The sequence below is a fragment of the Elephantulus edwardii genome, unplaced genomic scaffold, assembly GCF_000299155.1.
Source record: "Elephantulus edwardii isolate Elephantulus edwardi_28Jun2011 unplaced genomic scaffold, EleEdw1.0 scaffold00162, whole genome shotgun sequence".
Lineage (NCBI taxonomy): Eukaryota > Metazoa > Chordata > Mammalia > Macroscelidea > Macroscelididae > Elephantulus > Elephantulus edwardii.
The window spans coordinates 587,213-600,989 of NW_006399912.1; the positions used below are offsets into that span (position 1 = coordinate 587,213).

The window sequence follows — 13,777 nt, forward strand, 5'->3', positions numbered from 1 at the left end:
TTTGTCTGTGGATGCCCTTCAGGACGCCTTCTTGGCCTTTAATGCCTTTGCTTTGGATTTTTGGCCAGTTTTGGGAGGGGCAGGGGCTTCCTTCTCCGCTTTTGGCCCCATCTTAAAAAAAAGCCAGGCTGCTCTTTAGAGGCAAAATGATGAAACTTTGCTTCACCTACTTTGGGCGTGTTTTCAGGAGGGACCAGTGTTTGGAGAAAGACACCATTCTTGGAAAGGCAGAGGGTCCGAGAAAGAGAGCAAGACCCTTCACAGGATGGATTGACAAAAATCACTGTAACAATGGTCTCTGGGAGAGATTGTGAGGAGAGGATGGCACAGAATGGGGCAAGATTCAGAGTTGTTATTCATGGGGTCATGATGAGTCATAGTTGGCTCAGCGTTACCTAACAACAATGATGGAATCTGTCTTGGAGAATTAACTTGGCAAGAAGGGAGGAAGAGATAAGGTGCGTCTGATACAGGCCATGGTCTTTGCAATCACTTGTTATGCATCAGAGAACTGGACAATGACTAGGGAGGATAGAAGGAGAATTGACGCCTTTGAGCTGTGGTGCTGGAGAAGAGTATTGAATGTTCCATGGACTGCTAAGAGAACAAACAGACTCATCCTGGAGAGGGTTAAACCAGGCTGATCCTTGGAGGCAGGGATGCTGAGACTCCATCTGACATATTTTGGACATCTTGTAAGGAGGGGCAAATCCTTGGAGAGTGACATCAAGCTTGGTAGGACGGAGAGACAGCGCAGGAGGGAAAGGCTCTCTATGAGGTGGATTGATTCAGTTGACTGGGGTAATTGGGATGGGTGTCTCAGAGGCAATGCGATTGGCACAGGATAGAGCGGAGTTTAGGGCTGTTGTACATAGGGTCACTATGAGTCGCAAGCGACTCGATGGCACATAACAACAGCAACAACAACAGATAAGTCACATGAAGGAAATATAATACCCAGAGAGGGGTTTATTAGAAAGGATAAGTGATTAATGAATCAATGGCAAGTAATGTTACAAAACAAAATTCTATAAATGATTGCAAGAAAGACCAATGTAATTTTTAAATTGTCACTAAAAAAATGATACCTACAGAAAATGTATGTATTTTAAATAGTATTGCCAGTTGCTATCAACTTGATTCTGCCTCAGAACAACCCTTTAGGACAGAGTAGAACTGCCCCATCGGGTTTCCAGGGTGTAATGTTTATGGAAGAAGATTGTCACATTTTCCTCCATGATCCTGTAGACGAGTTCTGAAGGCCTGTCTGTCTTAGCAGTTAATTGCTTAATCACTGCACCTTTCAAACACCATAAAACCCACTGCCTACAAATCTGCCAGTAAAGTGCTCTGATGGTGCAATGGTACTGTTAACCAGAATGCTGGCAGGTCCCACCCACTAGAGAAGCAGACAAACTCCTCAGGTAAAGATTTACAGCCTTGAAAAGCCGATGGAGTGTTGTTATGAGTCACTCTCAACTCTCTACCACGGGTTTGAATCTACAAGTAGATTTTAAGATAGACTGACCCGGCCATTAGACCAGGCACTAAAGGGGAGAGGGAGTATTGCTTGACTTGACTGCAGAATGTAAGTTAGTCTTTGAATGATACAATATCATGTGGATACTGAGTTGAAGTTTGTTGACTTTTCTTAAGTTGCTCACTCTCTTTCAGGCTGTGGATATGTGGTCCTGTTTACTCGGGTTTCTGAGCACCACCTGCAACCCCTTGCAGTGGCAGGTGACAGGGAGGTGACGTGGAAGCGACAAGTGACAAGATCCCTGCGTGCCCACAGAGGGCGCCCAAGGAGTGCTTGCTGACTTGGAGACTTGAGTTGCTGCCTGGGATCCTTTGCTCTGAAAGATGCATCTCTCCTGCCCTGCCCTCTTCTTCATTCACTGATTTTTCTTAATTGACCGAGTCCTTGCTCACAGTCACAATCATGCTTTCACTCATTCATTGTCACACTAGGACTCTGGTATCCTCTGAAACACACATATAGTCAGGTGTTTGCACACTTGTTCTCACACTCACATCTACACTCATCTCCCTTCATCTAGGTGAGGTGGGTGTGTTGAGTCAGACGGATTAGGGGTTTATTCTTGTGGCACTTATGATCCCAGGGTGCTCAGAGCCTCTGTGGGCAGCGCCCCGAACTGGGGGCACTGAGAAGTAAGGGGATAATGTTGCCACAAACTTTACAACCTCAGGATGCCACGCCATGGTCACAACCAAATCAAAACCAAATCCATTGCTGATTCCAACTCACAGAGCAGAAGTAGAGCTCTAGGTATTGTGGGAAGCCAACTGCCACATCTTTTTCCTGCAGGATGTTGGATGGGTTTGAACCACTGAACTTTAGGTTAGCAGCTTAACTACTTCAATATAAACTCATACCGCATTGCTGTCAATTGCAACCCAGAGTGATCCTAGAGGACAGAGGAGAGTAAGGTTTCCCAGGCTGTAAATCTTTATGGAAGCAGATTGCCACAGCCTTCTCTCACAGAGCAGCTATTGGATCCGAACCACTGACCTTCCTGCTGGCAGCCTAATACTTAATCCACCGTGCCACTAGGGCTCTTGCCACAGACACGTTGTTAGATGCCACCAGTCCCACCTCATACTGACTGTATGTACAACAGAAGGAGAACACTGCCAATCTTCACAATGGTGGTTGGACTTGAGCCCATTATACCTACCCTGTCAATCCATCTCATCGAAGGTCTTCTTTTTTGATTGAAACAATGATTGCAATGATGCATTTGAGCATGGCGGAGGTTGTGAGGATGGCGCAGGGCAGGGCAGGGCAGGGCAGTTCAGAGGATCTCTATGAGTGGGGTCAACTCCACGGCATCTCACAGCTGTTTTATTAAACGTCTTACTCTGGGGACTGTTCCCTCCTGATGACATCTCCAAAGCATATGAGATAGAGACACAGTTTCTCCATCTTGGCTTCCCAGGACCACAACCCAATAAATAGTTGCTGCTGTTACCTTCCTTGCGGCCCATACCTTCAAGAGAACGTTTCTCTAAATGCGCGCTTTCCCCTCACTGTTCTTCTTCTAACCCCCTGCATGAGCTGCCTCCTCGTACCTGTGCTCAACAATACTCCCACCAAGGCTGTTCCTCTTCAAGGTCAAGGTTTATGTCTCATTTGTCATTTCTGTCTTGCCTGATCTTGCGCAACACACACATATTACACCTTCAAACCCTTTTATGCACATTCATACGTATGCACCCACTCAGACACTCGCACGTACTCTCACCCTCTCATATCTTCTCTCACGTATAATGTTCATTCATATTGTCACAGATAGTTCTCACACATTCTTTTTTTAAAAAATTTCTTTTATTAGAGTGTGTGTGTACCGTCAAACCGGATCTGACTGGTACAGGAGGAGAGTGTCCCTCCTTCTCCAGCGAAGCATCTGGCAGATTTGAACTGCTCACCTCTGGGATTGCTGTGCCGCTTCTTGCCACTAGGCCACCAGAGCTCCCAGTGTTAATCCATTGTTATGGTGCCTGCATCAACCCATCTCGCTGAGGGTGGCCCTCCTTTTTGTTGGCTCTCTACCAAACATGACTTTCTTTTCTCACAACTGGTCTTTCCTGGTGACAGGTTTCTCTCAGTGATCTGCTATGACCATGAGGCTTTTACTGCTGCTCTTCAGAAGTAATCTCCCCCCCCCCCCCCGCTGTTCTCTCCAGTCTAGAGAGCTCTGGTGGTTTGCTTCGTAGAGAGTTGTGCTGCTAGATCAAATGCTGCACCTCGTTGGTCATGCGAATCCACCAGCAGCTCCATGGGAGAAAGCTGGACAGTCTCCTCTAGTGTGATTTACAGCCACACAAGCCCAATGATGATTCCGACTTGTCAGCAATGCGAGGGTTTTCCATACTTGCTCCCTAATTAGTCTGGAAGCTCTGTGGAAACATGTTCAGCATCAGAATAACCCTTAGAGCTCAATTGAAGGAGGAGTGGTGGCTGTGTTTGAAGAGTGTTCACTGGGAATCAAACCCAGGTCTCCTGCATGGAAGACAAGAATTCAACCACCAACGTCTCCCTAAAATATAATTTGTTGTTGTTGTTGTTATGTGCCGTCAAGTCTCTTGTGACTCATAGTGACCCTATGTACAACAGCCCTAAACCCTGCTCTATCCTGTGCCAATCTCATTGCCTCTGACACACCCATCCTGATTACCCCAGTCACTGAATCAATCCACCTCATAGAGGGTCTTCCCCTCCTGCGCTGTCCCTCTACCCTACCCAGCATGATGTCCCTCTCCAAGGACCTGTCTCTCCTTACAACATGTCCAAAGTATGTCAGACGGAGCCCCAGAATCCTTGCCTCCAAGGAGCAGCCTGGTTTAACCCTCTCTAGAATGAATCTGTTTGTTCTCTTGGCAGTCCATGGTACATTCAATACTCTTCTCCAGCACCACAGCTCAAAACATCAGTTCTCCTTCTATCCTCCCTAGTCATTGTCCAACTCTCTGATGCATAACAAGTGATTGCAAAAACCACTTTTTTTGCACTTCTTTGCAAGTATAATTTACGTAGAGTAAAATTCACCCTTTTTAGCATGTGGTCCTATGAGTCTTGATGAACACTTGCACAATCAAGATAAAAAAAACAGTACTGTTAATCCCTACAGGGAGCTCTGGTGGCCTCGAGGGTGAGGAGTTGCACTGCCAACCCAAAGGTATGTGGTTCTAATCCATCAGCTGCTCCATGGGAGAAAGACAGGCAATCTCCTCTCATGCACTTTACAGCCTCAGAAAACCCACTGGAGGATTAACTGTGAGTCAGTTCTGACTCAAGGCACATAGCAACGACATTAATCTCTACAATTTCCTCTGTGTGGTTTGCCTTCGCCCACTCCCACCTTCTCTGTGGTTCACTCTCTCCCACTCCCACCTCCATGCTTGCTCTGTCCTCTGTTCAGGTGTTTCAGCCTTCTCCAAAACGCCATGTAAGTGGAGGAAATTCAGAGGTAGCCTTTGGAGTCCAGCTACTCTCAGTTGAGATTCCTTATGCTTCTTACATTCACTTAGTTCTTTCTTATTATTGAGTAGAATTCCAAGATATGACTGTACTAGTTAGACACCCTATTGGGGACATGAGAAGAAAACAGCTAACCTTGACCCTGTGGACCCTGCATGATGCCCCTGGAATGGACCATGTCATTTCCTCCCATGGGGCAGAGCCAGTTCTTGAAGCGAACAGCTTACTTGAAAGAAAAGTGTCTTATGTGTTACGTGTTGCATCCCTAACTCTGGGGATTGAGAAACTCATTATTTGTTTTGTTGGTCTTATTGTTCTTAAAATTCAGATAGCGTGGCCCCAGCTGGCCCAAGAGTAAGAAGGGCCCTGCCAAGGTCCCACTGTCCCAGGCTTTATGACAGCGTGCTGAGTCATAGAGGCCTGCTGGTTCTTTGGAGAAGGCCCCTTCCCTGCCTGGTGATGTCTTTGCTCTGTCTTCGTCTCCAGAGGGGCTGATGGGGGAGGATGGAGTTCCTTGGAACCCCTCAGACTGCCAGCTACTGTGGCACCAAGAAAGCCTGTGGCTTGAGCATGCTGCCACCTGCTGCACAGACGCCTGTGGTCCAGGAATGCTGTCAGCCCTACTACCTGCCTGGGTGTCGCTACCTCAACTCCTGGAGGCCCAGCCTCTTCTGCAGGGTCTCCAACGTGCAGACTTGCCCAGATGACAGTGCCCTGAACCGCAGTCCCCTGCGGCCACCTACCATCCTGCCAGCCCTCCGCTCGGCACTCTTCTGTCGCTATGGTACCCATGACTGGGAACAGTCCAACCAGCTGCATCTGCGAGGGGCCGAGGCCTCCCGCCTGTGGGCTGGGCGTCTGACGGGCGATTCCACGAGGCTCATGAAGGACAAGGATCAGCTGACCCGCCAGATGCAGGAGGGCACCTGGCGGAACCTGGGCCAGAGGCTCTCGGACATTGGCTTCTGGAAGTCTGAGCTGGGCTACGAGCTGGAGAGGCTTCTCACCGAGAATGATAGTTTGAATTCGATCAAGAGACGGCTGGAATGTGCCGCTGAGGAAGTGAACTGTCCACTGCAGGTGAGTGTGGGCTGAGAGGAGGCGATGGCTGTGTGACCATGGGGTCAGGTGGTCATGTGCACTCCACCGCCACTGGGTACAGAACACGGCCATGGGCACCTTGCAGGTCAATTTGAACTGCATTGCAATGTATGATCAGTTGGTTTGATATTGTTGTTGTTGTTGTTGTTATGTGCCATCGAGTCGTTTGCGACTCATAGCGACCCCATGTACAAAGCCCTAAGCCCTGCTCTATCCTGCGCCAACCGCATTGCCTCTGACACACCCATAGTCACTGAATCAATCTACCTCATAGAGGGTCTTCCCCTCCTGTGCTGTCCCTCTACTCTACCCAACATTATGTCCCTCTCCAAGGACCTGTCTCTCCTTACAACATGTCCAAAGTATGTCAGATGGAGCCCCAGAATCCTTGCCTCCAAGGAGTAGCCTGGTTTAACCCTCTCAAGGATGAATCTGTTTGTTTTCTTGGCAGTCCAGGGTACATTCAATACTCTTCTCCAGCACCACAGCTCAAAGGCGTCAATTCTCCTTCTATCCTCCCTAGTCATTGTCCAACTCTCTGATGCATAACAAGTGATTGCAAAGACCATGGCTTGTATCAGGTGCACCTTGTGTGATAAAATTTAAAATTAGAGAAAACACTTTGGTCCTGACTCCATAACGACAATAATGAAAGTGAGAGAGAGAGAAAACATAAGTGAGTGAGTGAGCTTACTGCCAACCCAAAGACATGCAGTTCGAATCCACCATTTGTTCCATGGGTCAAAGATGGGCAATACCTTCCTGTGCAATTTACTGCCTCTGAAAACCTGCAAGAGCTAGGAGTCTGACACATATATAAAAGCACCAGCCACATGTATAAATATTTGACAGGGAGGTCTGGGCTCCCAGTGCCTAGAGAGTTGACCTGCTAACCCAAAAGTGATGGCTCGCTGGCAGTTCGAATGCATGAGTAGATCCCCAGGAGAAGGACAGGCAGTTTCCTCCTGTGCAGTTTTTCTTCTCAGAAAGTCATCCAGCAGGAGTCCCATGAAGGGACTGCCAGAAGGACAAACAGATATGTGTGGGAAGAGTGCAGCCAGCGTGCTCCTTGGAGGCAGGGCTGACACCTTCTCACATACTTTGTGTATGTTGCTAGGAGAGGCTATTCCTTGGAAAGAGACTTCGTGCTTGATAGATGGTAGTGAATACAAGGTCAGTGAAAGAGAACAGGACCCTCAATGAGATGGGTCGGCAGTGACTGCAGCAATGGGCTCAAGTGTGTCAGAGATTGTGAGGATAGCAAGGGATAGGACCGTTCAGAACTGTTCAGAGCGTCGCTCGGTGGCACCTAACAACAACATGTGTAACAGAAAGTTGCCACTTCAACTATTTTCAATGTGCAATTCAGCACCATTAAATACAGTCACCATGCTATGCTAGCATCTCCGCGATTTCCAAACAGGTTCTATCACTCCAAATAGAAAGTCCTTACGCACTAACTCCAATTTTCTGTCTTGCCAGGGCTGGTAACCTCTAATGAATGTTGATGTTTGTGTATTTGCACGTTGCAATAGGGTGTTACGTGTTGCGCCGCTCACCTAAAGGTCAGTGTTTTGAATCCACCAACTGCCCTGTTGTTGTTGTTGTTGTTGTTGTGTGCCATAGAGTGAGAACCGACCCATAGCTGACCCTGTGGCAGGTTTCAAGGGCAGTTAATCTCATGGGAGGAGATTGCCCATCCTTCTTCCTCAGAGCAGCTGCTGGCCTCAAACCACATGCCTTTGGGATTGCAGCACAGCTTCTCGCCAGCCCGGCAGGAGGAAGATAGGCAGTGTCCTCTTACAGAGATTTACAGTCCCATTGGAGAGTTGCTATGAACTGGAATGGACCCAGTGGCAGGGCATTTGTTGTTGTGTACCATATAGAGTTGGAACCAACCCATAGCTCACCCTCCAGTGGGTTTTTAGAGGCAGTTAATTGTATTGGAGCAGCTGGTGACCTTGAACCGTGTACCTTCAGGATTGCAGTGCAGCTTCTTGCCACTAGGCCACCAGAGCTACCTTGATTGTTGCTTAGACCAAGCATTTTCATGTATTCCCAGCCTAGCACAGTGTCAGGCATATAATAGGCACTCAATAAATATTTGCTGACTAAAGGTATGAATGCAGGCGTTCATTGACACTTCCTTGGTCTTTCTGTCCCCAATCATCCCAGTTTATTTAGGAGTGCTGCCAGCTGCGTGACAGAGAAACTTGACTACAATGCATAACCGTATGGTAATTTGCTTTTCTCTCGCAATGACTATATCAGGGATCAGATCCTCAATTTAACACCAGAAGGGACTCATCCTCTTTCCTTCTGCTTTGCCGTCCTCTAAAATCAGCTACCATCGTAGTGACTCTGGCTAATTGGAGACCCAGGCATATCAGAATTGAATTGTGCTCCATGAGGGTTTTTGGCTACTGATTTTTGGAAGTTGATTGCCAGGGCATTCTTTTAAGATGCCTCTGGGTGACCTCCAAATTGACACTAATATACAGTGAACCCCTGTGTGTCAGAGTAGACCTGCATGCAGTCAAGTTTTCAAAGGCAAGTCTTCTGGAAGTAGATCACCAGGCCTTTCTCCCGAGGTGCCGCTAGGTGAGCACAAATGTCTGACTTCAGGTTAACACTGAACACATGAACCTTTTGCATCCAACAAAGACTCTATCTCCCACTTAAAGGACTTCAGTGGCTGTCCACTGTTTCACAGTTAACGTGCACAGTCTGGTCCTGTCACTGCCCTAGTCTGTTGTCCACTCCAGTCACAGTGGCTCCTGTCTTTCCTTTGTCCCACCCCAGGACCTTTGCATATGCTGTTCCCTCTTCCTGGTGGATTGTTTTCACAGCTGAACCTCACGATTGAGGCCCTGCTTTGTTCCTCTTCCCAGAACACTTCCCTTCCCTTCTTGCCAGCTGACCCTCTTCCACCCTATTCTGATGTTTTCATCACAGTCAGAGATTACCCAATTTCTTTATTTGTGTGTGGCCTGTCCTCTCTGTTACAATGCAGAGGCACTGTCTATCGAGTCCCTTGTTGTGCCCCTCTACTGAGCTTGGCACACAGGCGGGGCTGAATTATCAGAGAGTCTCAGTGGTGATGAATGTGTCAGCTGAGAGTTCCCAGAAGCATTTGTGTTCCTGGCATCACGATGTCATCCTTCCCAACATCCTTCTTGCTGTTGATGCTCTTTGTGACGTCACAGTGAGAAGTCCAATCACTAGGCTCCCCAGGCTGCCTTCCACAGTGCTCTGCTTCGTGTCTCCCATGACAGCTGCACGGTCAGTGTAGCTCTGGTCACTTTCCAAAGCTCTCCTTCTGTTTGGAGATCTCCAAAACAGAGTTTCACAAATATTCATAGGTAATTGTTACTAATGTTGCTCCATCTGCTTTGTGTGAGTCAAGTCAAACAGTGAGCCTGATATCACTTCCATCTGTAGATGAAGACACAGAGGGTCAGAGAGGTTACAAACACGGGTGGAAGTGGTTAAGCCTTGATTTGAGCTCAGGTGGTCTGGCTCCAGAACCCAAGCTCCTAATCACTTAAACTGACCTGAGCCTGGGGTTAGATCTTCTCTCATTCAAGAAATTTCCTCATTTCTTAGATTAAAAGAAACTTGGAGAAAGGTCCTATTGGACCATCATGGAGCCTGACCAACCAGTTACCATAAAAAAACTAGTTGCCATTGATTTAAATCCAACTCATAATGATTCCACGTATGTAAGAGCTGAACTAGGCTCCAGAGGGGTTTTGAGACTGGATCTTTTGGAAACAGACCACCAGAAGTTTCTGCCAAAGCACTTCTGGGTGTTTTTGAATCACCAACCTTTCAGTTGTTTGTCAACAGCTTAACCTTTTGGGCCACCAAGAGACTGCTCTCATGACTTCATCAGGTGCACCTTAGTTCACAAAGTGAAATCTCTGCTCCTTAACACTTCAAAGAGTCATTTGCAAAAGATTTGTCCAATGCAATATGGCACTTAGTTTTCTGTTGTTGTTGTTTTTTGTCTGGCTATACCTATAATTTTTCAATACTAAACCGTTCCCTCCAACAATTCCCTGTGCCACTTGATTGAGGTGGCTGACCACATCCATGACTGACTTCACCTCTAAACTGGAATTCACTTGCTAACCCAGCCCCAGCCTTGACTTTTTGTTAGCACTATGAGACACAGCACTTCGTCCATATGTGTCTGTCAGCCTCCTCTCAGGTCAGTCTTGCAGGTCATTGACCTTCCAGACATTCAGGTTGTGGCCTGCCAGTATCAGAATGACCATGGTGCAAGGTGGTGGGCACAATCTCAGGAGGCAGGTGAGGTAGTCATGCAAATATTGGATACTCTCGCTCCTAAGGTAGAAATGTCCCCAGCTGAACTGTTCCTTCATAGAGCCTCACGACTTGTTATGACCTTCCTGACATGAAGGTTCGGCATGTTCTTGACTGCCAATTCTGGGACATCCCTCTTGGCTACCATCACCCTCTTCTTAAAAAGGAGTTCAAATATGGCAATCTGGTTCTTCTTGGGCACCATCATCACCACAGGGCCTGTGTCCAAAGCCGGGGATGGAAACCAGTTTAGTCTCTTAACTGCTGCTTCTTGGGCGGACGGACAAGAATGAAGACAAAGATTTTTAAGTTCTATCTCACATACTTTGGGCATATTGCCAGTAGGGACCAGTATTTGGAAAAGAATATCATGCTTAGAAGAGTGGTGGGAAGCATAGGAAAAGACCCTGGATGAGACAGATTGACACAATAATTGGGGTAGTGGGGGGTAGGTGTGTTGAGACGGAGACAATGAGACTGGCTCTGGTCAGGGCAGAGTTCAAAGCTATTATACATACAATACATACATTGTATTGTGTTGTGTTGTATGGTATGGTATGGTATGGTATTGTTTGTACAATACAGGTGACTGGATGGCACATAACAATAACATGAATTCTATTTGACTCAACAGCATTTAACAACAATATCTAATGATTGAAGCATCCTTCTAAGTGCTTTTTCAGCCCTCTGCATAAATGATTTGGAGAAATCATAGCATGGGCAGGGAATTCCAGGAGTACTCTCCACATTAAAGGAAGTTCTAATAGTCTAGTCTGTATGAAGTCACCCGGCTAACACACAGTCCAAGCCTCTCTGGACGTTCAGATCCACCAGTGACTCCAGGAGAGAAAGAAGATCCACCTTCTCTTGTATGATTTACAGACTTGCGAACTCACTGGAGGGTCAACTCTGAGCCGCTTCAGAGTCTTTGGCAATGAGTGGAGTTTTGTTCCATTCATGCCAAATCCTTTCATGTACCAAAGGTTGTTTTCTGCCACGTGATGGTGATTTGCTATTCCAGCATATCTATCAATGGGGACAGTTCTAGGTCATATATCTCGTTGTCCCTACCAGCCAGTTAATTGGTATGCATTTTGTCTGCTGGTATACCAATTGGATTGGGATAATGCAGATGTTGGGGCCTCCTTTGTAATCCTAAAATGTGAAGTGTTGCCTTTTATTTCCCCAACTGACTTCACCTCCCCTGTCTACCTCATAACCTTCTCAAAAGTAAAACTTTTCATCCACTCCTACTTGAGGATGGGGAAAGGAGCTACATGAGAAATAGTAACCAATCTTGTCCTCCATGAAATTATAAAGGATTATAATCTTAGTTATTATTATAATTTGGAAAGATTTGGGGGCCAAATATGGAATAATAGGAGGTGTGTTAATCCTCATTGCCTATCACTCCTTTAATGGAGTCAAGAGACATGTGAACACAGTTACTTCCCAAGTCATGACTTCATTCCACTTTCTTTATATGGGTCTGACATCCACTAATGAACTGAGCATGATATTCCACAGCCTCTCTGCAGTCCCCTAAGGGAGAGAGAGGAATAGAAACCCATTGAAAGCACAGTGAGGAGACCAAACAAAGCCATGGGTTTCCCAGGGGGGAAAAAGCAGACTGTGCAAAAGTGAACTTGTGTCACCTCTGCTCGGGGTCTACACACAGCTGTGCAAACAATACACTATTCCTATTGTTCCCTACAGGTGGCTCTGGAGTGTCTGTACCTTCGAGAGAAAAGGATTGGGGTTGATTTGGTCCATGATAACGTGGAGAAGAATCTCCTCCAGGTAAGACATTGCCCTAGTCTGGCCAGAGTCCCCTAAAGGAAAAGAGAGGGTCAGCTGATCAGATAGCCTTCTATCTGGCAGAAACTACATGTGTCCCCTATGAAAGTGAGAGTCTGGAAAAAAGAAAGGAAGGAAGGAAGGAAGGAAGGAAAGAAAGAAAGAAAGAATGAGTCTGGGGAGGATTCATGTGAACCTAGCCTGCAGTTTAGGGCTGAAGATAAACAGACCCATTTGGTCCTCAACTTTTTTATTTCCAAAATGGATGTTGTCATAATATCGTTATTGTCTAATTTTGAAGTAGACAATAACTTTGAATTAGAGTGACCTAATATTGCTATCAATAAGTAACAATAATAGAAATTAGTGGTTATAGAGAACCTGCTAGTTCTCATGCATGAGACCAATTCACATGTATTATTTGATTTGATGATAAGTTATAAGTGAGCACTTGATACATTGCAGATTCTCAGTTTTCTTTCAATTTGGAAATAGACAAAAACGAAAGAAAGACTAGAGGCCACCTAAGATACAACAATTGGTTTCGACTTACCTGGAGCAAAAGAGAAAGATGGAAACTAAAGGCTCAAAGAAGAAATTAGTCTAAAGAGCAAATATTCTATACAAACCATAACCTCATCTACTTTGAGACCAGAAGAACTAGATGGTGCCCCACTACCATGGCAAGTCATTCTAATCAGGGTCACAGTTGATATAGTTTGATAGAATATTAAAAAAATAAGAAGCAGAATCTTATATTCCTGAAAACAAAACCAAACATACAAACAAACAAAACCCAGACCTACTGTACTGATGGAGACAGATGAACGCCCTGGCTCTCTTAACCTGAGATACTAGAATTTTGAACCAAAACTCACCCTTGAAGTTCCTTTGCAACTAAGTAATGAATTTACTTTAAAAAAAATAATGTCATCTATAAATACCATACTCCTTAAAAATATCATCTATATGAGACCAAATGATCAGCTTTAAAACAAAGTTTAATGTAAGGAGGCAGGGAAACTAGATTAACGGAAAGAGACCAATCAGAACAAAGAATGAGGATATTAATGCATTGTGTAGAATGTAGCCAATGTCACTGAACAACTTCCGTACAAAGTTAAATTGGCACATAAATTGCTTTGTAAGCCTTCAATGAAAATATAGTAAGATGGTATTAAAAATAATAACAAGAGAAAGTAGAGCAAAGAATGTGATACTCCTGTAATTGCCTTCATCACCCTAGCTCAAGATCTCACAGATTGAGAGTTGGTGGTGCTGGCTTTGGAGACAGGAGGCTGTGAGTGTCTTAAGATGCCCAACTGTTCCCAACATTTATCATTTCAGGAGGTGGATTTGCTAAAATGCTGCCAAGAACAGATGAGAAAACTAGCTCAAAGAATTGATATTCAGATGCGGTAAGGGCTTCTTTCTCCCCAGCCCTGAGGAACTATTTAGGGATTTCTATGTTTTAGGGGCAGACCAGATAGGCTCTATTGTCTCTGGGTCAGTGGTGTGTTGGTAAAACCAACTCTTCCAGGGGGG

The 13,777-nt window shown here is 45.8% G+C and overlaps 1 protein-coding gene across 1 annotated transcript in view; it reads left to right on the forward strand.

Moving 5' to 3' along the window:
* The first annotated feature begins 5,506 nt into the window (after nucleotides 1-5,506).
* Nucleotides 5,507-13,777, forward strand: part of TEKT5 (tektin 5) — a 51,346-nt gene continuing 43,075 nt past the window's right edge. The window contains exons 1-3 of the mRNA XM_006895234.1: nucleotides 5,507-6,082; nucleotides 12,152-12,235; nucleotides 13,580-13,650. Coding sequence (XP_006895296.1) covers nucleotides 5,507-6,082; nucleotides 12,152-12,235; nucleotides 13,580-13,650 — 731 coding nt within the window. The remainder of the gene's footprint in view (nucleotides 6,083-12,151; nucleotides 12,236-13,579; nucleotides 13,651-13,777) is intronic.